The sequence below is a fragment of the Sceloporus undulatus genome, chromosome 2 (genome assembly GCF_019175285.1).
Source record: "Sceloporus undulatus isolate JIND9_A2432 ecotype Alabama chromosome 2, SceUnd_v1.1, whole genome shotgun sequence".
Classification (NCBI taxonomy): Eukaryota; Metazoa; Chordata; class Lepidosauria; order Squamata; family Phrynosomatidae; genus Sceloporus; species Sceloporus undulatus.
This window is the reverse complement of record NC_056523.1, coordinates 319,902,839-319,930,203: the sequence shown is the minus strand read 5'-3', so window position 1 is coordinate 319,930,203 and position 27,365 is coordinate 319,902,839. Positions and strand designations below refer to the sequence as shown.

Genomic DNA, 27,365 nt, shown 5'->3' with positions numbered 1-27,365 from the left:
CACATTTGCAAAAAATCAGATTTTTTGTGTTTTTTTCACCAAGATAGGTAATATTCTAAGTGTTGTTATGAATATCCAACTAATTTTCTACTTTTCAAAAGAAAACAGAAACTACATCAGTTTCAATATGCACACTTAAGAAGTAAATTATAAAAAATGATGAAAATCACCAGTATAGGAATGAAGAGGGCACAAGCTCAGGGGTACAATACAAATCTTATATTAAAACCTGACTCAATTAATTTATTTAGTCCACTTCAAATCATGAAATTCTTCTTTGGGGCAACTAAATCAATCTTTTAAACTATCTGAAGGAGTACTCCTATTCAGTAGCACAGTAAAATTGGTTTGATTGTTCCTTGAGTAGACTGAGTCAGCTGCCTCTGAAGAATAGTTTTGCCATGTGACTTTAGCTTTGCTGGGCCTTAATGTTCCTCTGAAGTCTCCTATCACCTTTACACCCCCAAAAACATAGAACCTGGGGGGGAAAGGAAGCTGTAAGGAGTTCATTAATGACAAAGGATTGAGTCATTGTAAGCCATTTTATATTTTAAAATGTTCAAATTACACTACAAGAAATGTAATATTATACTCTCAAATTGCTGCATCAATCAATGTGGTCTGATCTGCCTTGCAAGCTAATGCCACACAACATGCCATTAAAGCTGCATTGTACTGCAGATATTGTATTGCACCTCTTAAATTGATCCTGCCAGTTACTGGCAATTTGAATACCTCAACTGGAGGCTGCAGGTTTGCAAGTGTGGTAATCCAAAGCCAGTGTGGCATGTGGTTATAGGGATGGACTGGGGACTTGTGGGATCCACGTATTACTTAGTGAATCAGGAACCCAGTGAATAACTCAGTATCAACTATAGGTACCTCAGAAGTGAATAAATAAAGTTATTTCCAACCGCTTTGAAGGGGGGCATTTAGATGACACATGTCTCAAAAGTGGCTGGAAACAGGACTGAAGCTATGCTTCAGGGCTAAAAACTGGAGAAAAAAGAAGTGAGGAAAGTCCAACTCAAGGTGGAAAATGTGCATCTTCGTTGCTGCATATAAACACCCCAACATGAGTGTGGGGCTATGGCAAAGCAGCCTATAAAAAGCCCAACAAAGGAACTGTGAGACATCTGAAGAAACTCATCCAGTCTGAAGAAAGGCAGAGAAAAGAAAAGAAAAAGAAGCAACGAACACAACCTCAAACAAGATGCAAAATTCCTGTGATGCTGCTCACACAATGGATGAAAGATTACTGAAGAAAAGCAGCTTCACAGGTGCATGGAGAAGGTGTGAGGATGAAGGTCCCATTAAAAGCTACTTAACTCAAAAATGTTCCAGATATAGATTTGATATAGGTCAAGATCCACACACTTGACTGTAACAGAGACCATGGAGAAGAAAAATATGTAACTTTTTAAATTGGTTGTTTCACAGGATATCACAGTGAAATTAAAGGGCCAAGTGTCAGAATGATCTCTGAACATATTTTCTGTTCAGTTTAATCCATGTTGTTGTTGTTGTTGTTGTTGTTGTTGTTGTGTGCTTTCAAGCAATTAATTTCTGACATTATCTGACGCAAGGATGAACCTATTAAGGGGTTTTATTGTCAAGATTTGTTTAGGGGGGTCTTTTGGCTTCCTCTGAGGCTGAGAGAGTGTGACTTGCCCAAAGTTACCCAGTGGGATTTCATGGCCACTCAGGCCATGGAATCCATGACTATGTAGTTACTGTGGCACTTCATTCTTTTGATGCTGTCATTTGTTGTTGTTCTTACTGGCCATTTTAAGTTGATTGCAACTTATGCCAACCCTATGAATGGGAAACTCCAAGAGTCCTGAGGTCATCAATTGCCCTGATCAACTTTTGCAAACTCAGAGCTGTGGTTTCCCTCAAGTGATTCAATCCACCTGTGAGGTCTCTGTCTTTTTCCAGCAATGGAGGTGGAAATTCCCACCTACATCGCTGAAAATGAACATATCACAGGTAAGACCCAATGACGCGTTATAGACCGCCCAGAAGGGGCAGTCTGCCACCACCGCCATTTGCAGTGCAGAGGAGCCCCAGTGTCCAAACTGCAAGGCTCCTCCGCGCTGCAAATAAGAAGCGCCAAAATGGCACTTCTCTTTGTGGCGCGGATATGACACCGCGAGGCACCAATGGCGCGCTCGCAGCATCATATGTGCTGTGTGACATGCGGACGCAGCGTGTCTGCTACATAAAGATGGCGACCCCCGTGTGGAACGGGCGCCGCCATTTTGTATGGACTCGGTTCATATTAGGGTTAGGAGCGTCCAGAAGGGACGCCCCTTTCTAACCCTAATACGGACCCAGTCCGTACTTTATGCCCGTCTGTAACGGGCCAATGTTACTTTTCCTACTGCCTACTAGCTTCCATAAGCTAGATAGACACTGGAGTTGTAAAACTGTTCAAGTCAAATTGCTGTCATTTTCAGCACAGGTACTGACTACAGAACTGTCATGCACATTTCTAAATTTCATTCAGTTACACTTCCTAAAGCCATCAAAATACTTACACAATTAGTTCATTTTTGTAATGCTCTATGTACTATGCTACGGTCAGCCCTCGATATCCACGGATTCAACTATCCATGGCTTGAAAATATTCAAAAAAATACATAAATTCCAAATAGCAAACTTTGATTTTGCCATTTTATATAAAGGATACCATTTTACTTCCATTGTATTTAAAGGGAGTTGGGTAGCCACATATTTTGTTATTCATTGGGGGGGGGGGTATCCTGGAACCAAACCCAAGCAGATACCAAGAGCCCACTATATAAACTATTGTGACATGAAAAATAACACTGGAAACAATCTGCAGCAGGAAAGCATCTCAGCCCTGTAAAACATTAACAAGATCACTTTGACAGTCAGCCATAAAATTATGCAAGTTGGAATCAGGATGCTGTGTAAAATTTCACTCTTTATTTTTTTTTTCTGCTCACTGTTATCTGCCACAAGCTAGACAGACAAGTTACAACCAAGGATTGACTCCACATCTAAACACATTAGTGTCAAACTTGACTAAATCCATTATGAATAGAACAACTTTTCAAACGTATCTACAAAATATTCTGACATATAGTGCACAGATGTAGACATGTTACTCAATTTTATATGAATATCCCTTCCAGAGAGGCATTTTTCTCACCTATGTCAGTTTTCCCCACCTATGTGCTATCTCAGCCTTAGCACATCAGTTCAGATATGATGTTAAAATCTGAAATAAAGAGACATATTATTGAAGCAAGAGAGCCAGCCTGGTGTAGTAGTTTTACCTGCAACCAGAGGGCTAAGGAAATTCAGAAAACCAAAAAGAAAATAGGAGAAATGTTGTTTAAAAATATTTTGGAAGAATATACATGAAATAATACGAAAGATTTACAATGTTAAATGAAACCTGAAATTTATCTACTCAACATGACAACACTTATGGAATAAAATACTGAAAAGAAAGAATGGAGAATTATTCTACATCTGGTGACAGCTGCCAGACTGCTTAATTGCTAAAAGTTGGAAATTAGAAGAAACACCACAGATCGAAAATTGGCTTTTAAAGTTACACGACATGAACGAGATGGACAGACTTTCACATGAGATTAAAAATAAGGACATGTCAAAATTTGAAACTGAATGGTACCCAATTACGGAATATTGGAGTAAGACTTGGGACATTAAAAAGAGTTAATTAGTAGTTTAATTTAAATATCAATGGGAAGAGTAAATTAAGATGTCTTAAGAATATGTTAATACCCATTAAGTTGTTTAATTACAAGAAATTATACCATGATTTTCTTGTATAGGAAATCCAAGGAAGCAACATAGATAAGAGAAATAGATTTAGGGAAGAGATGCAAGATAAGTAAATGCACCGTTGCAGGGAGAAGTTTTTTTTTTTGTATAGATGTAATCTGATATTTTAATTGAAATGTGGTAATAGTTTCAATTTACCTTGAATAAGGTATGGGAAAAAAGAACAAAAATTGGTACTCAAAGTAAGACAAAGGAAGACAAAATTTACTTCTCTTTCTTATATAATCTGTGCATTCCTTTGATGTTAGAGAAATGGTGTATAAGGAAAAACTAGAGTCTAAAGAAGTAAAAACATAGAAATTAAGACACAAAATCAACTAAGGAAAGTTTGTATTGGTATAACTTTTTGTACATGTTATTTTAAAATAAACTTAATAAAGATTTTTTTTTAAAAATCTATTTTATGTTGCATTTTGACCACATCTTGAGAAGTCATGACTCATTAGATAAGACAATAATACTAGGAAAGGTAGAAAGGAAGGAAGGAAGACCACAAACCAGATGGATAGGCTCAATCAAGGAGGTCAGGGGCCTGAATTTGCAGGACCTGAGCAGTACAGTGGAGCATAGGGGATCTTGAAGATGTCTCATTCATAGGTCTCATGAGTCAGGGATGACTTGAGATTAATCCAAGGCTGAGTGCCCTAAAAGGCACTATCTGATCTTGGAAGCTAAGCAGGGTCAGATACTGCAAATGAATATCAGGTGCTTTAGGCTATATGGTGATCCCTCCACAATTGCTGGGGGTTGAGGTGAAGGATCCCCATGAATTGGAAAAACCACAAATAAAAAACCACTATTCTTTTTATCTAAGAGAACAGCTCTCTAGGAATCTCAAGATCCTCCAGTGTAACTCTATGATCAACATCTGCCAGAGGCTGATCACAGAATCATGCTGGAGGACCTACAAATGCCTAGAGAACCTCTAGGTTCTCCAACACAGTTCTATGGTTAATTTCTGGCAGAACTGCACTGGAAGACTTAAGAGATTCCCAGAAAGAACATATTCATCAAATACATGTGAACAGGACTGTTGGCTTATAGTAGTAGTTCTCAGAATGTGGTCCTCAGATGTTTTGGACTTCAGCTCCATTGGTCTCAAGCAATATGATCAATACTTGGGAGTTAAAGTCCCAAACATCTGGAGGACTAGAGTTTCAGAACCACTACCTCAGAGAATGTCAGAATGCTGAGAACCAACAGTATATCTTTTATTCAGCTTAACTTGGTTATGTGGTAACAGGAACACCTTGAACAATTTCCACAAGACCGACATTCTAGCTGATCAGACCCTGAAATCCTGGACTAGGAACTAAAGTGTGAATATACAGAAAATAACTGAATAATTGTGGTTTTAAAAAAGAAAAGAAAACCTGCTTGCTTGTAAAGCAGATTGTGTATCAGGGTGCCTGCAGGAAAAAATATTTAGCGTCTGTCACACACACACACACACACACACACACACACACACACACTGAAAGGAAATTTGATAACAGATGCTTAAAGAACAGCCAGTCCCAAAATGTTAATGTGACTTCTCCCATCAACTGAAACACTACAAGTTATTTATTATTATCTGTTGATACATATAATTTGTACATGAATCTAGAGTGCCACATAGCTTCCCCTCGTTTTCTCCTCATAATATAAAGTGACGTATCCAAGGTGCCCCAATGAACTCCACAGCCAAACAGAATCTGAACCCTGATCACTGAAATATAAACCCCACAAACTATCCACTATACAACCTCAGGCTTACATGGGACACTGCTTTTAAAAAGGAAGCCAAAAAGTTCCAGAATCCAACTAGAACTAGAAATAAGATGCCGCTCAAGAGCTGTAGCCCCCAGAAAATAAGCTGTTCATAAAGTGACAGTTATTGTATGAATGTTATGTTAACTACTTTTAGGCAACATTCACATAAAAACGAGAAATATACCATCTTTTTCATGTATACATCAACCAGTCCCACTATCCCACACACCAGTCTAATATTTGGGCCCATACAGACAGGCCAAAATAAAGCTGCTTCGGGTCACTTCGGAGGTATGTTGTTTAAATGATGCATGCATCCTAAGAAGCCAGAAGTTGCACCAAAGCTGTGCTCCTGTCCTTAGGACTGGAGCGTGGCTTTAGTGCGGCTTCCCGCCTCTTAGGGATGCATGCATCATTTAAAAAGCATACCTCCAAAGTTACCCGAAGCAGCTTTATTTTGGCCTGTGTGTATGAGCCCATTTTTCAAATATTCTACCTTTGAGAATCCCTTTCCAAATCACTTTGTATGCCAAGGAACCTTGGCACATCTGTTTCTTACCCAAAAGGTCACAAACATTTGGGGCACAGGAGAGTATTATATGATGCACAATGATATTCTGATCAGACTCTATACTGTCCTCATTTTTGCTCTATATGGATTGAGAACGGGACATAGACCATTCTCTCCTAAGGTCACACATAACACATCCATTCTGGCAAGAAAGGAATTAAAGGACAAACTGATTTCCACACAAATCACATCCTTCATTTTCCCATTGATTAATTTCCAGAGCTTCCAAAGAATTTCAGTTTTCCAGGACACTATCTTAAAACCCACAGCATCCTCTACAAATAACCTGAACCACACCAAAAGCTCCTCATCTCTTTCTTCACAATTTTCCCCACTGGTAAAGCAAGAACAAATATAGATTTTGCCACATGTACATGCTACTCCCTGGGGGTGGGGGGGGGGCAGTGTGGTAATTTTAACACACCTGACTGGCATTTGTTTGGCCAAGGAAGCCCCAGCTGACTAATACAACTAGACAGCTTGGCTAAGTCATTACAGGAAAGTCTCACTTGACATTAAGCCCAATTAACAATATTTCAAATTCACAACATCTCTCCAGAAATAAAGAAATGTCTCACCTACAATGAACAGCTCTCCCAGCACATCTGTGGAATTAAGCGAAGTGAGCAAGGCAAGAGACTCATGAGCATGAGGGCTGGAGTCTGGGCATTAAGAAAATCTGAGTTTCTTTTATCTGCATAGGTTGGGGGACACAAACACTCAGATAACTGTTATTATGTGCTTAGCACTTTCACACCCACTGCCTTTCACATTATCACACCCAGGTAAAGGATGCAATAATTAATAAATAATAATAATAATAAAATCTTTATTTCTAGCCCGCCTTTCCAAAGATCAAGGCGGGTTACAATTATTCTTACTTGTGATGCTATTTTTAGACAGATCCTACAAATGGTTTTAAGCAAAGATTTTCTGTTTAACAGGTAGTACATGCAATACACATACCCATGCGCATAGATAGATAGATATTCAAAAATGCTCAAATATCATTGTATAGTCAAACTATTGTTGTCCCCATAAACTCTATCATGTCCTCATATGACCATATTTCAAACAGACTATAAAACTGACAGCAGGAACACAATGGCAACCCTAAAGTTTTCCATAAACCTAACTCTCTCAAGTATAAAATGATACTGGGACAAACAGGTCAACATTAATGCTAATCTGTTGCTTTCACAGAATTTACACCCTTCCTTTGCCAAGTTCCCAGGATAACTTGTTATTGTATGATGTATATATAATCAGCATATATATATATAATCATATAGTTTTGATTATATGAAGGCCAGCGTGGTGTAGTGGTTTGAGTGCTAGACTAGGACACTGGGATACCAGGATTCAAATCCCAACTCGGCCACAGAAACTCTCTGGGTGACCTTGGACAAGTTGCCCCTCCCTGGCCTTTCCGGAAGCAAAAGGTAAACCCCTTTCCCCCCCCCCGACAAAACTTGCCAAGAAAACCCCACAATAGTCTGCCTTAAGGTCACCATAAGTCAGAAGTGACTTGAAGGCACACAACAACAACAACATTCAATTATGAAGTCACAGTACTCATCACTTTTCTGACTGCCAAGGATCCCAAAGTGAGATAGTATTATATATCTCACACAGACAAATGCCAGGCTAGCCTCCATGGGTAAAGCACCCCACAGTGGTGATGGCACTTACCTAATAAACTCTAGCCATCCACAAGAAGGCTCCTGGTAAAGAATTTCTCTTGAATATTTTACTGTATAGGCTACTATGGAGCCATTCCAGCATCCCAACCCCCAGCCATGAATGGCTTTAATAAGTCAAAATCATCACTTTGAATTTAACCTAGAAATTAACTGGGAGTCTTTACTACTAGATCTCAGCTCAGTGGCTATTTGTATTTCACAGTTCCATTACCAAACAGCATGTGTGGCGTTTGATATGAGCTAACTAATTTGAGGTATTATAGTTCTTGCTCTATTGGGTAATATACATCAATTTATCTATAAATCTATGAAAACTGCCTAAGCTAGAGGGTTTCTGAAGTTGTAACAACCTAAGACAAGCCATGTTGGATCAGCAGGGAGCCCTATGTAGCCCAGTGTTGTGTTCAAACAATAGCCAATCCATTTAAGATATTTACCTGAAAACATGGAAAGATGCCACTATGGTTGCAATAAATGGCCAGGGGTTGGGGGGGGGATTTTGTCCCTCCAAATGTTTTGGACTTTATTTCCCAGACATCCAAGGCCATTATGGTCAATTATGTGGCCAAAACATCTGAAGAGCCTAAAGTTCACTACCCCTTCAGTAAAACAGTCTAGGGTAAGTGAGCCATTGCTTTACCCTAATCTGATGGAGACCTATTAATAGGGGCTATCTTAACTGCAGAAGATCTTCAAAAATTCAACACAGACAATGAGGAAACAGAAATAATAAAAAAGTTCCTATACCTTGGATCAAACATCAATCATAATTGGGACTGCAGTCAAGAAATCAAAATAAGAATGTGGAAGGCAGCTATGAAAGAACTAGAAAAGGTCCTAAAGAGCAAAGATATACAACTACGCACAAAAGTTAGAATCATACAAGCAACTGTATTTCCCATTACCATGTATGGATGTGAGCACTGGACAATTAAGAAAACGGATACAAAGAAAATAAATTCATTTGAGATATGGTGCTGGAGAAGACTGCTGACAATACTGTGGACAGCCAAAAAAAACAACAACCAACAAATACTATAAATGGGTCCTAAAACATATCAAACCTAAAGTTTCCCTGGCAGCCAAGATGATTAAACTGAGGCGGTTGTACATTGGCCACAACACGAGAAGGCATGGCTAATTACAAAATAATGGCAGTGCTATGAAAGTTGGAGACAAGTAGAAAGAGAGGAAGACCATACGCTTGATGGTTGGACTCTGTTAAGGAGGTCACTAGTATGAATCTATTAAGGAGGTCACTGGTATGAATCTGCAAGAACTAAGAAGAGTAGTGGAGGACAGGGAGACTTGGAGAGGTCTCATTCACAGGGTCACCATGAGTCCAGATCGACCTGAGGGTGGTTAACAAGAAGAATAAATCAACCAAATTTAGGAGATCAAAAATAGGCTAAGAGGAGGAATTCCACCATTAGCCATGCTTAAATGCTACCAGTAAAATCAACGGTAACTATTTCCTCTTGAAAGGGGCTCAATTTGTAAGTAAGATTCTCAAGAGAAATTACCACAAATCAATAAGATGATCCCAAAAGCAGTGACAGCAATATTCTATTTTGAGACCCATTATACAGATATGTTTCTGTATCTATCCAGATAGACAAACTTCCACTTAATGGCTCTGCAAAGAAACTTGTGTTTGCAAACCTAGGAATCCCATCATAGGTCCACTGACTAAGGTTGCATCCGCACTGCAGAAATAAATAACCCAGTCTGACGCTGCAATAACTGCCATGGCTCAATGCTATAGAATACTGGGAATTGTGAAATATTTAGTCATCTCTGTCAGAGAGCTCTGGTGCCACAATGAACTAGAGTTCCCAGAATTCCACAGCACTGAGCCATGGCAGTTATCGCAGTGTCAGACTGGATTATTTTTGCGGCATGTATGAAGCCGTGCATCCAATCAGAATGCCACTTATCTTTACACTGGCCATCCTACTATGACTTCCAGTTCACCATCCAACAAATCAGTGGTATCATTAAATTCACATTCCTTAAAGGAATGTAGATCTCAAACAGTTCCCTCAGAAATGTGTCTGCAATTAAAATAGCTCTCTTTTTTCTTTTAGATCCTTTGGCCTAATCTAAAAGGGTGTGCTAAGTAGGTGAGGTAACAAAAAGACAAAAATCCTTGTTGACCTTGTTTCCGCAATGATTTTAACTGAAGGTGTTGACCAGAATTCCCCAGAACCAAATGTGCTGAATAGAACTGATGCAGTCCAATATCTGAAGGGCCCCAACTGCTCACTGCTGTTCCAGACTGTCATTTGAGATTTCTTCCATATGAACTATTACAAAAGTGAGAAGGAGGAGGCATATCATTTACTTTACTTGTCTAGTGACCCTAGTTTGGTGTTGTTAGCCGCCAGCGACTTCAACTTACGATGACCCCGTGAATGACAGACTTTCAAGTTATCCTCTAATCGACAGCCCTGCTCAGATATTGCAGAACTAAAGCTGTGGCTTCCCTCATTGAGTCTATCTACTTGTAATGCAGAGCTACCAGGGTGAAGTGGTTTAAGTAGTGGACAAGGACTCTGGAGACCAGCATCTGTATCCCTGCTCAGCCATGGAAATCCAGTGGGTGACCTTGGGCAAGTCACACTATCTCAGCCTCACAAAAAGGCAAGCGCAAACACCCTCTGAATAAATATTGCCAAGAAAACCCCACGATAGGTTCACCTAAAGGCCCTCGCCACAAGTTGGAAATGACTTGAGGCACACAATGACAAAAAACTGCAATAGGGTCTTCCTCTAGTTACTTCCAAGTACTAGTTCTTGTTGTTGTATATCTTCATGTCATTATGTTGACCCTGAGGCAATTATCACAGGCAACATTTGTTCAGATGGAGATTTGATTTTGCCTCCTTCTGAGGCTGACAGAGTGTGATTTTGCCAAGTGTGTTTCCATGACTGAGCAGGGATTCGAACCCTAGTCTCCAGAGTCATACACCAATGCTCCCTACAGTCCAATGCTCAAGCCACTATACTGCATTGGCTAGTTACCTGTTCACAAAGTGATTGTGTCAAGTTCACAACCAGGATGCTTGTAAGAAGTTGAAGACCATCCTGTTCAGAGGAGCGTTCCCAGGCATTGCGTGATTGTCACTTGCTATTTGATGTTCTTTTTTGTTGCCTGTTTTATTGAACCATTTCCTGTATTGCTATGTATTTTATATGTATTATCCTATTATTTCTTAGATTGTATGCCATAGGCAGGTTTACTCTTTTATATTTACTGTTTTATGTACAGCGCTGTGCAAATCTACAGCGCTATATAAATGAAGAAGAACTATCCTTCTCCTCAAAGCCCGTTTATAAGGAGGAAGCACAAACAACAAGTACGAAACCATCCTTAATAGTTTTCATCCAAAGATATACAGTAGTCTGTAGAATCAGTAAGTAGAGATCTTGTAGCACCTTTGAGACTAACTGAAAGAAATATGTTGGCAGCATGAGCTTTCGAAGACTGAAATCTACTTCCTCAGGTGCATAGTGTTCATCCAGTTGAGGAATGTCAGCAGAGAACCTCTGTACTCCTACCTGGAAAGAAAGGCTAAATTAAACTGGGAGGTCGGTTTACTTCTGAATAAACCTGCCAAGGACTCCGAGGACCAACATGTGTGGAAATATCATTCACGCTGTACCATGAAACGAGCTGGGTGACCCTGGGCAAGTCACACTCTCTCAGCCTCAGAGGATGGCAATGGCAAACCCCCTCTGAAGAAAATTGGAAAGAAAACCCCATGGTAGCTTTAAGATTACCATAAATCAGAAATGGCTTGAAGGCGCACACACAACAACCACCAAGTCACTAGTCCCTAGAGGTAACTAGAAGACGAAATCAAGTGCGCCTGCACTGTCGAAATAAGGCATGTAAGTGATACCATGTAAGTGTTGCAGCTGCATCCTATGCAACCTTTGGATTTCTAGTTTTACAAGTTCTTTAGCCTTCTCTGTCAAAGAGTGTTGATACGTCACAAATCTACAAATCCTAAAATTCTGGAGGGTGGGACCATGGCAGTTAAAGTGGTGTCAAACTGTGTTATTTCTGCCCTACAGATTCATTCTAAAGACGTATTCCCCTGCTTTTCTGAATTATTTGTATTGCTGAGGGAGGTTTACGATAATGAGAATTACAATCTTAAACTACAGCAATGATGGAAACCAACATCACTGAGAGCCAGCATGGAGCAGTGGTTGAAGCCTTGGACTAGGAGACCAGAGTTTGGATACTTGCTCAGCAATGGAAATCTAGCAGGTGTCCTTGGGCAAGTCTCACTCTCTCAGCTTCAGAAGGAAACTTGTCCAAAAAACCCCACCCATGATAGGGTCGCCTTATGGTTACCATAAGTCGGAAATGACTTGAAGGCACACAACAACAACAACAACAACAAACTAGGCAACTAGTCCCTAAACTAGAGTTACTAGAGGAAGACCTCAAGTGTGCCTAAAGAGCAAGTGTGGTGTAGTGGTTTGAGCATTGGGCTACTACAACTCTGCAGATCAGGGTTCAATTCCCCACTTGAGCTTAAAAAAACCACCGGGCGACCTTGGGCAAGAAGTCACACTCTCTCAGCCTCAGAGGATGGCCATGGCAAGCCCCCCTCTGGAGAAACCTGCCAAGAAAACCCCTTAATAGATCCTCCTTGGGGACAGTGTGGCATAGTGGTTTGAGCTAAGGCACTGGGAGAGCAGGGTTCGAATCCTGGCTTGGTCATGGGGATGGCCATGGCAAGCCCCCTCTGCAGAAACCTGCCAAGAAAACCCCATGAAAAGGCTCACCATAAGTCAGACAACAACAACAACAACAACAACAACAACAGGACAGCACTCTTCCTCCCCCCCCCCGCCCAGGAGCCCCAAACCCACAAAGCCCATCTGCCCCAAACCCAGCCTCTTGTCCCTGACCAAGCCGCCTCCTCCACCTGCAAAGCCACACAGGAGGGGAAGATGCTCCTTTGCAAAGAGAGCGGGGGGGGGGGGGGGGGGAGAGAAACATAGGGGCATTAACTCACCGGGTTCTGCCTCCCGGGGGAAGGGGAAAGCGGGGCACACACGCGCCTCTCCCGCGCGCACTCGCGACACTGACTCAAGACTAGCCAGGCGCGCTCCCGGCCAGGATGGATGGAGGGATGGATGGCGCGCGCGCGTAGGTACGTCAGTACGGAGGCGCCCCCCCAGCCTCAGTCTCACCTCTGGGTTCTTCCCCCTCCCTCCACTCCTCGCGCATGCGCCCTCTCTCAACCCCCTCAGCCGCTTTATTTTTCCACGTCGTCGCTACGTCTTCTCCCCGCCCGGCCCGGCCCCTAACCGTATAAACTGCGGCCTCTCTCCGAGTGGGAGGGGGCAGAGCGATGGGATCACGTGCCCAAGCTCCTTTCCCCCGTCATCCGTCTCTCTCTCTCTCGCCGGAGAGCATGCTGGGAAATGTAGTCTTCTCCGTTTGACCAGGCGCCAAATAATAATAATTATTATTAAAATACTGTACTATAATAACAATAATATACAGTAGTTATATATTATAAATATAATAATATTGTAATAGCAAATTATTATTATTATATAAATATAATAATAAGTATAATATATTTATATTTTATATATACATATAATAAATATAATAAATATAATTTTATAATAATATTATTATAATAAATATTATATAATTTGTTTTTTTATTTATATACCGCTATTCCAAAGATCATGGCGGTGAACAGCAAGTAAGCTAATTAATATAATATATAAAACAATAATATATGTATATATTATATATAAATATAATAAATATAATAATAAATATAATTATTATTCTTATTACATATAAATTTTAATATAATATATTTATATAATATATAAAAATATAAATATAATAATAAAAATAATTGTTATTCTTGTCATTATATATAAATATAATAAATATATTAATAATATACTATACATAAATATAATAAATATGTTATTATTATAAGTACAATTGTTATTATTATTATATATAAATATAATGATAATATATATAAATATAATAATAAATAAATATAATAATAAATATAATTATATATATATGTATGTATAATATTGTTGTTGTTGTTGTTGTTTGTATCCCACTCTTTTCCCAGAACTGGGACTCAGAGCGGCTTCACAATATTAAAAGAACAGTACAATTAAAAACAGAAAAGAGGTGTGTTAAAAAGGAATTAAATTTTACAACATTAAAACAGATAGCTATTCAAAGAATAAAATACATCTATAGTACTGTACACTTTAAAACCCCACTTTTGGGTAACTTATGTTCTGAGGCTGTCCTTCTCAACTGCAAGGACTGAGGAATGGGCTCCCTGTTCTTCTTAGGGAAGGAAGCCTGCTGCCCTTGTTAAGTCAGAAAGGAAACTGCCCATTGCAAAGGATTCTGAGGCACTTCTTAGAGTACACTCCTCATCAGGCCTATTTCAGCTTTCGCTGTTCATTTGTGCATTGTACCTGCAGGCCTTTTAAATTCTGCACTGTAAAGAAACTCAGCAAACACAAATAAGCCACCTCTTGCAAAAACATATGCCAAATCATCTTAGGATCCTAGGGTCAGAATGGAAGGGGCCACAAGGGCCACCCAGCCCAACCCCATTCTTACATGCAGAAATTCACAAAGCACCCCGACAGATGGCCATCCAGCCTCCAAAGGAGGAGACTCCACCACCCTCTGAGGCAGCATATTCCACTGTTAAACAACTCTTGCTGTCAGGAAGTTCCTCCTAATGTTGAGGTGGATTCTTTTGCTGTAGCTTGCATCCATTGTTCCATGTTCTAGTCTCTGGAGCAGCACAAAACAACCTTGCTCCATCCTCAATATGACACCCCTGCAAATATTTTGTGGGGCCTTGTCCTTCGCAGAGAGGACACCTGGTCACCCTGATGTTGCAGCACCTTTGAATCAGATAGTCACAGTATCCTAGAGTTGGAAGGGACCACAAAGGTCATCCAGCCCAAAACCACTATGCCATGCAGGAACATAGCATCAAAGCACCCCCGACGAATGGCCATCCAGTCTGTTTAAAAAAACCCAAAGGAAGAGACCCCACCATTCTCTGAGGCAGCATCTTTCACTGTTGAGCAGCTCTTACTGTCAGGAAATTCTTCCTAGTATTGAGGTGGAATCACTTTTCCTGTAGTTTGAATCCATTGCTCCATGTCTTATTCTCTGGAGCAGCAGAAAACAAGCTTGCTCCATCCTCGGTGTGACACCCCTTCAGATACTTAAACAGGGCTATTGTATCACCTCTTAACTTTCTCAAGACTGAACATACCCAGCTCCCTAAGTCCTCAAAGGGCATGGTTTCCAGGCCTTTCGCCATTTTGGTCACCCTCCTTTGGACACACTCAACCTTGTCCATATCCTTTTTGAACTGTAGTGCCCAGAACTGGACACAGTGTTCCAGGGGATGCCTGATCTTGTTCATAAGGTGCAACTACAGAAGAGGTGGGAATTGTGTGACCCACTCCAACTCCAAGTAGTATTAACAAAAGCACAACCAGTGATGAGGAATGCATAGAGCTGGTTCAACATCCAGTCCCATGTGCCTTGGTCCAGGCCTCAGAGGGAGAGAAGAACTGCTGGACCTGATTTCCTTCCCAACCACCATTCCCTTCTCCTTTTGTGTCATGTCTTTTTAGATTGTAAGCCTGAGGGCAGGGAACAGTCTAATTAAAAAGATTGTATGTACAGCGCTGTGTAAATTTACAACGTTATACAGTGGACCCTTGTTATACGCTGGGGTTTGGTTCCAAGATCCCCTGTGGATAACAAAATCCATGGATGCTCATGTCCCATTAAATATAATGAAATAGCAAAATGGTGTCCCTTATAAAAAATGGAAAATCAAGGTTTGATATTTGAAATTTATACTGTTTTTGAACATTTTCAAACCGTGTACGCTTGAATCCGTGTATAAAAAATCAGTGTATAAGAAGGGCTGATTGTATAAATAAAGCTTAATTATAATAATGATAATAACAACAACAACATACTGCACATCCTCACACTAGGCTCTTGAATCATGGTTTTTGCTATGACAGACATTATGGCAACTGTGCTCCTTTCAACTGTTCTATGATACAAGCATAAAATTCAGAATAACTCAGCTGAAGAAGTAATGAATGAATTCAAGGTTGAACTAGAATTTGAGCCAAGGTGGCAAACCTATGCACGCGTGCCAGAGGTGGCACTCAGAGCCCTCTCTGTGGGCACACATGCTGTCGCCCTAGCACAGAGTTTGCCAGAGTTTCTTACTAGAAAGCCAGAGGGATGTGGCACTTTGCAATAAATAAGTGGGGTCTGGGTTGCAGTTTGGGCACTCGGTCTGTAAAAGGTTCACCATCACTGTGTGAACCTTTTACACAGTGTGAACCTTTTCACAAACAACAGAGGAGGTATGTGGGCCCTTTAGGAAGAATTTTCAGGAGAAGGCATCTAATGCCAAATTTTCCCCAGGTAACAGAACTGTTTTCTCTTTGCTTTTAAAGTACACAGGAATAGCAGCTGCATAATCTTGTGTGATTGACTTGCCCTAATTTTCAATTCACAAGACTCTGTTCTAAAACCAGGCTAAAAACCATTTCTAGAAATAGATAAACTAACGGGAAGTATACAAAATGAAAGATCTAACAAATGTTTAGATGACTGGGGAAAGGCTATAGAATATCTAACACAGAAATGGGGGGGGGATGGCTTGAAACATGATATTTAAAAGAGGATAAGCAATAGTGAACAACAATAAAAATGAAAAATGAAAACAATATGAATAACTAATGAGGGAAATCAAACAGAAAAGGAGAAATGTAAAAGTATTGTAGAGACAGAAACAAAAGGGGGGGAAAGATGTTTATTTGTTTTACATGGAAAAGTAGTGAAAGGGAAAATACAGAGAAATTAAGGCACATAGAACTGTTGGATGAACAAAGCTAGCTTCTGTAAGCAGATAATTCAAACTCATTATGTTGGTAATTATACCCAAGAATTGAAGAAAAGGAAGCAAATGTCTAAAGAAAGGAACAAAAGTAAATGAATGAGAAATAGTCTATTACTTTTAATTTATATTTATGTATATTTCTGTGTACATATATTTCTGTGAGTTCTTGTTATACTCTGGGGTTTGGTTCCAGGATCCCCTGTGGATAACAAAATCCACTGATGCTCAAGTCATTAAATATTAAGCCATTAAATATAACAGCAGAGCAAAATAGCGTTCCTTATATAAAATGGAAAATCCACATTTGCTATTTGGAATTTAGCCTCTTTTTTAAAAAAAAATATTTTCAAGCCATGGATGCTTGAATAAAATATCCATGAATAAGGAGGGCTCACTTAAAAAAAGTATTTGTGATTCAAAAAGAATGGCACAAAAATAAAACTGTTCTTATTCGGTTTTGCAGCATTCTTTTTTAATCACCCTGTATTAGCATTGCCAAGAAAGATGTACAGTTGTCCCTCCATATTGGCTAGGGTTAGGGGAACAAGACCCCCATGAATATGGAAAAACCACAAATAACAAAACCACTGTTTTTACCTGAGAGGACACCTCTCTAGGAATCTCTAGGTCCTCCAGTGCAACTCTGTGGTCAATGTCCAACATACACTGACCATAGAATGGCACTGGAGTAACTATAAATGGTCTTTCAGTGCAACTTTTAGTTAAAGTTGACCACAGAGTTGCACTGGAGGACCTAGAGATTACTAGAGAGAACATATTAATGAAATCCATGAACAATCAAATCTGCAAATATCAAAGCCACAAATATGGAGGGATGACTGTAATAGTTTGCACACACGAAATACTTTATTTTTACTCCCCCCACCCCCCCCCCAGGTTTAGAAGGAAAGAGTCCCTGACAGGAGCCAATACCTTGCAATCAGAGTAAAAAAGGCCTGCTTTCCTCTTCCTATAATATCAATACGTCCTCAGTATTTATTCACGCTACCTTTGCTTAATAACATCACGGGATAACCTCTTAACCATAAAATAACTGCTCAGCAGTTTTTCAGGGGAAAATATAAAAACAATGAGTAAACCACCACCAGTATTTATTATTAGCATCTTAGTATTTACACAGCTGCTCTTTGCAACTACAGCACATAAGAATGTCAGCTTTGTTGAGAAAAGTGTGTAAGAGTGAGCAGTTGTCAAAACAGAATTCCAGGCAAAAATTAGGAACAAGTTGCAGGTTTGACAATAACAGTGTTAATTAAACCTACTGCTAAAATCTCTAACATTATCAGCTGTATGGCACTCAAAAAGGTTCTGATGCCAAGGATGTCAAGAAGAGGACAACAATATATTAAACTCTTTATTTAGCTATAGAGAGAATCACTTAATGTCTCCCTAGGGGTATATATGTACATTCTGATAAAAAGTGCAATAACATTTCCAAGTAGGAATAGGATAGTTAGTTCATTGCTTATAGAAGTCACAATTCCATAGCACAAGTTTATTTTAATCAGTCTTTTTGTCAGGCACCTCTGCAGGGCCGCTTCCAGCAAATCCATTTGCGATGTTATTGCTTTCAATCTGAAACAGAGAGAGAAAACAACATTATACTGTACTGTATGTACATTCAGATTAATGCTTTCAATAGGAAGAAAGCAAGATGTAGCCATGAATTCAAAAGGCTACATGATGGGCTACATTTAGCTTAGTGTGTCAAACTGCACAGGCCCAGGGACACTTTGAGGTACCACCTCTTAACTTCTTGCTGTGTGCATTCAAGTCATTTCCAACTTATGGTGACACTAAAGTGAATCTATCCTGGGGTTTTCTTGACAAGATTTGTTCAGAGGGGGGTTGTCTTTGCTTTCCTCTGAGGCTGAGAGAGTGTGACTTATCCAAGGTCACCCAGTGGGCTTCCATGGCAGAGCGGGAATCAAAACCCTATTCTCCAGAGTCACATTCCAGTGTTCAAATTACTATGACACACTGGCTCTGGCTGTAACTTACAAAAGCCTTAACAGAACCAGCTAAAAATGCCACAAATGCTACTATTACACCTACAGAATGAAAGCAAAAGCCTCTCACTTTCCTCCTTCTTAAGGTGGCAAGAACCTCCAAATTTATCCTCTCCTATATTCTATTTCCAACAAAGGTTATCTAATGGATCAGATAGAGAAAAAAATTAGATATGTTTACTCAAAGGCACATTACATCACGTTCAAAGTATGGGCAAAGGTGTACACAAGATTAAAAAAGCACCGCTGGGGGGGGGGGGGGGATTATGGAAGTAAAGAAAATTATTTCCTGGAATGCATGGCTAATGTGAAACAGAGTAGAAGCAATAGCAGCCCCACAAACAAGTGAATGTGGTACTAAAATGGCACCATTTAGCATTCCAGAAAAGTCTTTGTTTACCAAAGCAACATGATTAGCTCATGCTTCATTTTAAAGATAAAAATCCCCCCCCCCCCAATATCTTGTTTAGCAAATGCTTACTTCACACATTCCAGACTCATCCATGGAGGACTCAAACGTGGTTCTCTTTAGGTCTTCCTTTGGTACTTCTTGCACTGCTTTCTTGGACCAAAAGCGCTTGATGAATGGTGAGATGATGGGGTAGAGATATGGTTCAAGGAACCTCTTATAGACCCACAGGAGAACTGGAATAACTATGCAGGGAATGCACACCATGGCTCCTTCAGGCTCTGTGGCAGGAGTCTGCTGCAACGCTAGACATAAAAACACAGTCAGTAAATCCTGAACACATCCAGTGGTCTCCACAGTCCACGAGGATCTTAAGGCTCCATGTTCCCACTGCCATTGCTCTGGCCTCAGAAGGTCAGAGGAGCAGCCAGGCCCAGCTCCATTGTTCCTTAGTGGTTGGTGAGAATCATGGAATTCTAGAATTAGAAGTGACCTCCAGGACCATCCAGTCCAATCCCCTGCCATGCAAGAACACCCAAGGAAGCCACTCTTGACAGATGACAATCAAGCTTCTGTTTAAAAACCTCCAAAGAAGGAAACTCTGCCATACCCTGAGAGAGTGTGTACCACTGTCAAGAGCCCCCCCCCTTCAGTACCCTTTGTTGTGGTCCCTGAGATGGGGGGGGGAAGCAACCAGCATCTTTTCTCAATCCCTTTTTCATTCTGTGCCCTGCCATTTTAGATTGTTAACTCTGAGGGCAGGGGACTGTCCAATTCAACAATCTGTAAGCCCTCTGGGAGCCTTTTTAGCTGAAGGACAGGGTACAAAAATGCTCTAAATTAAAAAAATTAATAAGGCAAAAATGGGGAGAGTGACTAGAAAAGATTCTAGAAGATTTTAAAAATTAACAAAGCAGTAATCATTAAGAATGGGGACGGCAGCTCTGAAAGAATTAGAAAAGATTCTAAAATGCACAACTGAACACAAAAGTCCATATCGTACAAACCACTGTTTTTCCTATTGCCATGTATGGATGTGACAGCTGGACAGTTAAGAAAGACGATAGGAGGAAAATCAATTCATTAGAGATGTTGTTCTGGAGAAGAGTGCTGAGGATGCTGTGGACAACTAAAAAGGCAAACAAAAGGGTCCTAGAGCAGATCAAGGCAGAAATCTCCCTGGAGGCCAAGATGACTAAACTGAGGCTGTCATAATTTGGCCATATCATGAGAAGGCACAACTCACTGGGGGGGAAAACATAATGCTAACAAAAGTGGAGGGATGTAGAAAGAGGAAGGCTGCATGCTAGATGGATGGACTTTGTTAAGGAGGTCATGGGTATGAGTTTGCAGAAACTAGGCAAAGCAGTGGAAGACAGGGAGTCTTGGAGATGTCTCATCCACAGGGTCACCATGGGTCGAGATCGACTAAAGGGCATTTAACAACAAAATGCTAATTCTGCACACATGAAAGTGGGAATAAACCCCACTGAACTCAATGGGACATGATCCCAAGCAAACAACCATAGGATAAATGTTTAAATATTTGAAAGGATGTCATATTGAAGAGGGAGCAAGCTTGTTTTCTGCTGCTCCAGAGAACAGGACCCAGAACAATGGATGCAAGCTACAGGAAAAGAGATTCCACGTCAACATTAGGAGGAACTTCCTGACAGTAAGGGCTGTTTGACAGTGGAACACACTCCTTCCCCGGAGTGTAGTGGAGTCTCCTTCATTGGAGGTCTTTAAGCAGAGGCTGGATGGCCATCTGTTGGGGATGCTTTGATTTGGATTTCCTGCATGGCGGGGGATTGGACTGGATGGCCCTTGTGGTCTCTTTCAACTCTATGATAAGCATGATGTGGCAGGACACAGCGAATCTGCAAGCACTGCATTCTCTCTTCCTGACAATTCGTTTTTGTTAGCAGGCAGAATAGAACAGTAGGGAAAAGGTAGGAAAACAAAGCATGTATGTCATTACATAAAAATGAACAGACAAGTATACAAACCCATAAATATAATTATTTGAAAACAACTATTCAGTACTTTAAATAATAAAATATTTATATCCCACCCTACATCACAGACTCACAGGGTGAGAGATGTTCTACTTATCTCTCTGTTGCCACCAAAGGTGAAGACTTCCACTTATTCTAACCACTGCCACCAAATGTGAGGGTTTCCACTAATCTCGCTGTTGCCATCAACAGTGAGAGCTTTCCCCAGGGAAATTTTTTCTCACTGAAATTTCAGAGAATATTAGTGTCAAACTCTGCGTGACACACTGAATTAGGAGTAACTTTAAAAAGTGTTTGTGGATGATAAATGGAAGCAGTAGAAGTCACCCCAATCCCAATAATAAATAATTGCATAAAAAATTGTTTATGATAGAATCATAGAGTTGGAAGGGGGCTCATGGTCCAGAGAGTCCAGCCCTCTGCTCAAGGCAGGATCTCCAGCTCAAGCATCCGCAGCAATTAGCTAACCAGCCTCTTTTTGAAAACGAACAAAGAGAGACCCCACCAACTCTCTAAGCAACTGGTTCCATTGTCAAACCACTGTCACTGTCAAACATTTCCATCTTACGTTCCATTGAAATGTCCTGTAACTTAAAACCATCAGACCTGGTTCACCATCTGGGGCAGCAGAAAACAGGCCTGCCTCTTCTCTCTGTGGCAACCCTTGAGGTATTTAGAGTCTGATCATGTCACCTCTCAATTTTCTTTTCACCCAGCTGAACATGCCCAGCTCCTTCAGCCTTTCCTGTTATGGTTTGGTCTCCATCTCTTATCATCCTTGTTGCCCTTCTCTAAACCTGCTCCAGCTTGTTTATATCCTTCTTAAAATGAGGCACCCGGAACTGAATACAGTACTCCAGATGAGGCTTGACTGGCGCAGAATATACAGGGATTATTATTATTATTATTATTATCATCATCATCATCATCATCCCACCCTTTTCCCAAGACTGGAACTCAGGGTGGCTTGCAATATTTTTTTTAAAAAGCACAATTAAAAGCATGCAAAAACAAAATTAAATTTCTACAATATTTATTATTATTACTCCCCTTGTCTTGGAAACTATGCTTCTATCCATGCATTAATGGCTGGTTCCTCGAGTGTCCATTACAGATTATTGGTGTACTTGTGATGTCATGGACTTTTGGTGGAAGATGTTGTTTTATGTTTTATATAGTATGGTTATGTATTGAGAGCCAACATGGCTTAGTGGTCTGAGTGTTGGGCTACGACGTTTGATTCCCAGCTCAGCCATGATACCCACTTGGGCAAATCACATGCTCTCAGCCTCAGAGGAAGGCAAGGGCAAACCTCCTCTGAACCAATCTTGCCAAGAACACCACCTGACAGGTTCACCTTAAGAGTCACCATAGGTCAGAAATTACTTGATGCCACACAACACACACACACACACGTACTGTGTAAAAGAAGTAAGCAACTGTCAGGAGAAGGCAAATGAATGGAAAGTTGAGAGTGAGGGGTGATGGATAGAATGTCTGCTGGCTGCCACAGTCTCACCTGATAACCTGATTGTGGGCAATGTAGGGGTATGTGAAGCGGGTGAATGAGTGGGGATCTGGGTTAAGAGAGTTTCTGTCAGGTTTAAGAATTATCAGTGAAGTTTAAGAGTCTGAGTTAGCTAGAAGAAGAGTATGAGTGAGAGATGTGTTTCAAATGTTTTGAATTATGGGTTGAGGCTCCCTTATCTGAAATTCCAAAATCCAAAATATTCCAAAAATCAAAACATTTTTATGAGTAGTTGAGATAGTGGCACCTTTGCTTTCTGATGGTTCAGTGAACACAAAATTATTTAAAATATTGTATAAAAGTACCTTCAGTTTATGTATATAAGGTGTATATGAAGCATAAATGTATTGTGTTTTTAGACCTGGGTCCCATCTCCACAACGTCTCATTATGTACCTACAGGCAAATGCAGTGGTTTCAAAATACCACTCACCTACCCCAATACCACCACCCCCAAAAAAAAAAACACTTCTGGTCCCAAGCATCTTGAATAAGAGAGAATCAGCCTTGTTAATCTGTACTATTTATGTTAAACTTTTATTAATAAAGTATTACTTTTGCATTTATAAGCTTTTGGCCTCCATGAATATTTTATGTATATACAGAAGTACCCCTGTGAATGTGGAAAAACCACAAATTTAAAAAACCCCACTATTCTTTTAACCTAAGAGACCACTTCTCTGAACATCTTCAGGTCCTCCAGTGCAATTCGATGGTCAACATCTGCCAGACGTTGATCACAGAATCCTGCTGGAGGACCTACAAATGCCTAGAGACTTGTTTTCTCTAGGAACTTCTAAGTTCTCCAGCACAAGTCTATGATCAACCTTTGGAAGAGCTTCACTGGGGGACCTAGACTAGAGATTCCTACAGAGAACATGTTAATCAAAGCCGCAAATAATCAAATCCAATAAGGTGAAAGCTGTAAATGTGGAGGGCCAACTGTGTGTGTGTATACATACATACATACACACACACAGTGGGTCCTTGTTATCCACTGGGGTGTGGTTCTGGGACCGCCCCATGGATAACAAAATTCATGGATGCTCAAGTCCATTAAATACAATGGCATAGCAAAATGGTATTTGGAATTTATACTGTTTTTTTAATATTTTCAAGCCGTGGATGCTTGATTCCATGGATAAAAAATGAGTGGATAAGGAGGGTTGAGTGTGTGTGTGTGTGTGTGTGTGTGTGTGCTGGTCGTGGTGGTTGTGTGCCTTCAAGTCCTTTTTGATTCATGGCGACCCTAAGGTGAACCTATTACAGGGGCTTCTTGGCAAGTTTCTTCAGCGGGGGTTTGCCATTGCCATCCCCTGAGGCTGAGAGAGTGTGACTCACCTAAGGTCATCCCATGAGTTACATGGCTGAGCCAGGATATACATACATACACACACATCAGAAAAAATGGTACAGTATAGAGCTGTTCTTACTCAGTTTCACCCCATTCTTTTATGAATTACTCTGCACATACAGACTGGGTTCTGGCAGTGTCTGTTGTGGCAGCAGAGGATAAAGAGATCTGGTGTCCAGTGGGGAGAGAAGTTGCATAATACTTCACACAGCAACCTTGAGGGCGTCTAGTAGGTCCCCACAATGGTGGCAACAGCGGTCAGGCCCTTATATTGGTGGCAGAGGTAGGGATAAGGGAAATCCCTCACTTTTGATGGAAGCAGAATTCAAAGACATAGTCATGCTAGTCTGTAGATTCAGTATGTAGAGAGATCTTGTTGCACCTTTGAGACTAACTGAAAGAAAGAAGTTGGCAGCATGAGCTTTTGTAGACTAAAGTCTACTTCCTCAGATGCATTTTGGTGGTAGCAATGAGATTTGTGGAACTTTTCACATATCTTGGCAGCAGAACCTCATATCTAGCAGGAAACCTCATATCTAGCAGGAAAAATGGTGGAATAAGGGGCAGAAGCCTCGCACTGCACTCCAAAAAAGGGTAAAAACAAGCAGCTAGATCCCCCTCAAAAAGCAAATGAACCCCAATTCCTTTTTACATTCTTCCCTGCATTTGTTCCCTTCAAACTTACTTCCAAAAAAGGTAATACAATAGTAATCCTAACACATGTAGAATAGTATTTTAAGCCTCATTCAAAATATATGGTATACCATAGGACTAAAACCTTAATTACTGAATCATATGTACATAATAATCATCCATTTATAAGCCCTAGTGTGTTGCTTAATAAACACATACAAACAAATACAAGAGACATTTTCAAGTCTGGCTTTTGAAAAAGACTTTGATATAGTTTCACAGGAATGGACTGCCAAAGAAATCCAAGCTCACTTGGTTTGGCTTCCTTGTATATTCCCCCTTCTTTTTAAAGACTGAGTAAATAACCCCCCCCCCCCCCCCCCCCAAATGGTAGTTATTTAAATCCCCAGGATATAAGGATATAGCCTTCTTTGGGGCTTTTGGGAATGTGATTCAGGGAAACCAGCTTCATTCAGAAACAGAATCTATTTTAAAATATGCCTCCTAATGAAAAATGTGTTTGTAACTTTGTCTTCTGGAGAGACAAAATGAGAATTAACCAGGGAGGAGGAGGCTAGAAAATGGGAAGGCTAACAACCCCCACCCCTTTGGTTTCCCATCGCCCTGACCATCATCCCCCACCAACCTCCCAAACAAATCGAGCTTGCGCCATCCTCACTATGACACCCCTTCAAGCATTTAAACAGGGCTGTCGTGTCACCTCTTATCTCTCTCTTCCCTCTCTGATGAAGCTTGCCAAGGAGAAACATCATCCCCTCCATCATCCTCTCTGCTCCGCCTTCATCCTCCCACTTCCCATCCTCTCCTATCCCCCCTCATCATCCTTCTCACCCACATCCCCTATCGCCCCATTACCCCCTTCACCCAGCTACTACCCTCCCTATCATCCTCTTATCACCCACCCATCATCCCACCACAACCTCCCTCCCCACCATCCCCTTTCACCCCATCATCCACAGACCGCCCTCCCTCTCCCCCACCCCATCATCCACTGTCCCTCTGGGCCAAGTCACTCACCTGCTGCGACCGTCCCTCTGAGTCTCTAACCACCAACTGAATCCTGGCTGGAGGAGGAGCAGGAGCAGCCTTCGCTTCCGGGGAGGGCAGCCTTGACGTCACAAGAGGCGGCGTGACGTCACAAGAGGGGCGGTTCCACTCTCTTCCTCCTCCCTCCTTGCTCTCTCTCTCTCTCTCTCTGCTTGGAGGAGCCCTGGCTCCGCTTTCTGTGGCTGAGTCAGGGATTTGAGCCCTGGGCTCCCTGTGTCCAAAGTCCACTGCAGTGTGTTTTTTTAAAGCCCAGTGCCTTCCAAATAACCCTTTGCCCATTGGCCTCTGCTGTTTGTGGCTAATGGGAATCAGAGTCAGAAACAGCAGCCCAGCATGGCCAGGTTTTGCCTCCCCGTCTACCCCTCCTGGGCTACAAAGCATCCCCTGCATCCCCTCGCCCTCTTCTCTATTTGCAGAGCCTCGAAGATCATTCCCGAAAATGTTTGTCCCAAACCCGCTGAATCCCTCCAGATCACACGGAATATTCAGTCACAATTCCCGGAAAATCCCCATAATGTTAAAATGGCAGATGTTTTGCAAATAAACGTAAACATAATTGAATAAAAATAACTGTAACTTATTTCAACCCTCAAAATCACCATTGAACCAAACAAAGAATCTTTCAGTCCTTTTGAGATATTTATTTTGACATGAAGGGGGTTCAGGAAACTTTGTGCCAAATAGAAATGTGTTCGGAGGCAACCGCACTGCAGAAATAAATCCAGTTTGACACCCTTTTAATTGCCATGGCTCAGTGCTAGGGAATCCTGGGAATTCTAGTTTTCGGAGACATTTAACCTTCTCTCTCAGCAAACTCTGGCGTGACAACAAACTACAATTCCCAGGATTTCATAGCACTGGGCCATGGCAGTAAAAACGGTATGAAACTGGGTTGTCTCTGGAGTGAAGATGCAGCCTGAGTTGGGTCCAAGACACACTGCAGAAATAATCCAGTTTGAGACTGCTTTAGCTGCCCTGGCTCAGTGCTAGGGAACCCTGGGAAGTGTAGTTTTGTGAGACATTGAGCCTTCTTTATCAAAAAGAGCTCTGGTGCCACAACAAACTACAATTCCCAGGATTCCCTAGCACTGAGCCAGGAGAGTTTCTGCAGTGTTTTGGACCTTCGTTATTAAAAATGCTCAAGGTCCAATCCATACTGCAGAAATAATCCAGTTTGAGACCGCTTTATTGTGAGAAAGAGTTCTGGTGCCACAATAAACTACAATTCCCATGCATCTGAGGAAATACGCTTAAGTCTAGGAAAGCTCATGCTGCCAACTTTTCTTTCAGTGAGACTCAAAGGTGCTACAAGATCTCTCTATCATCATCACCATTATTATTACCATTATTAAATCCAAATGCAGCTGAAGAAGTGGACTTAAATTGGCAACACTGATATGCTGTAGACTCATTCTCTGGGGCTGGGATCTGGAAGCAATTCCCTTCTCAAACCAGGGAATCCTGGGAATTGTAGTT

At 41.0% G+C, this 27,365-nt stretch overlaps 2 protein-coding genes across 5 annotated transcripts in view; both read right to left on the bottom strand.

The window, feature by feature from the left end:
• The window catches only part of DYM (dymeclin), a 263,922-nt gene extending 250,755 nt beyond the window's left edge, over positions 1 to 13,167 (bottom strand). Inside the window, exons 1-2 of one of the 3 annotated variants that reach the window (XM_042448107.1) lie at positions 12,906 to 13,167; positions 3,179 to 3,247 (exon numbers count right to left, since the gene is read on the bottom strand). The gene's annotated coding sequence lies outside the window, so the exon portion shown is untranslated. The remainder of the gene's footprint in view (positions 1 to 3,178; positions 3,248 to 12,905) is intronic. The other 2 variants (XM_042448106.1, XM_042448109.1) reach the window with 2 other exon arrangements.
• A 4,778-nt stretch (positions 13,168 to 17,945) lies between these two features.
• On the bottom strand, positions 17,946 to 26,016 carry C2H18orf32 (chromosome 2 C18orf32 homolog). 2 transcript variants are annotated; one of them, XM_042454464.1, is made up of 3 exons: positions 25,860 to 26,016; positions 19,362 to 19,594; positions 17,946 to 18,446 (listed from the first exon to the last, which is right to left on the bottom strand). In XM_042454464.1, exons 2-3 carry the CDS (start codon positions 19,554 to 19,556, stop codon positions 18,372 to 18,374), a joined length of 270 nt encoding a protein of 89 aa, XP_042310398.1. In that variant the 5' UTR covers positions 19,557 to 19,594; positions 25,860 to 26,016; the 3' UTR covers positions 17,946 to 18,371. The 2 variants fall into 2 exon arrangements, with proteins under 2 accessions (XP_042310398.1, XP_042310397.1); XM_042454463.1 differs by lacking the exon at positions 25,860 to 26,016 and having other exon boundaries at positions 19,362 to 20,923.
• Between the last annotated feature and the right edge of the window lie 1,349 nt (positions 26,017 to 27,365).

Excerpts from the sequence above, each read along its gene's own strand:
- C2H18orf32 (XM_042454463.1), bottom strand. The coding sequence starts at position 19,814 with ATGGCAGGGGATTGGACTGGATGGTCCTGGAGGTCACTTCTAATTCTA. Across the intron at positions 18,447-19,361 it reads ATGAGTCTGGAATGTGTGAA|ATTGAAAGCAATAACATCGC; the intron begins GTAAGCATTTGC and ends TCTCTGTTTCAG.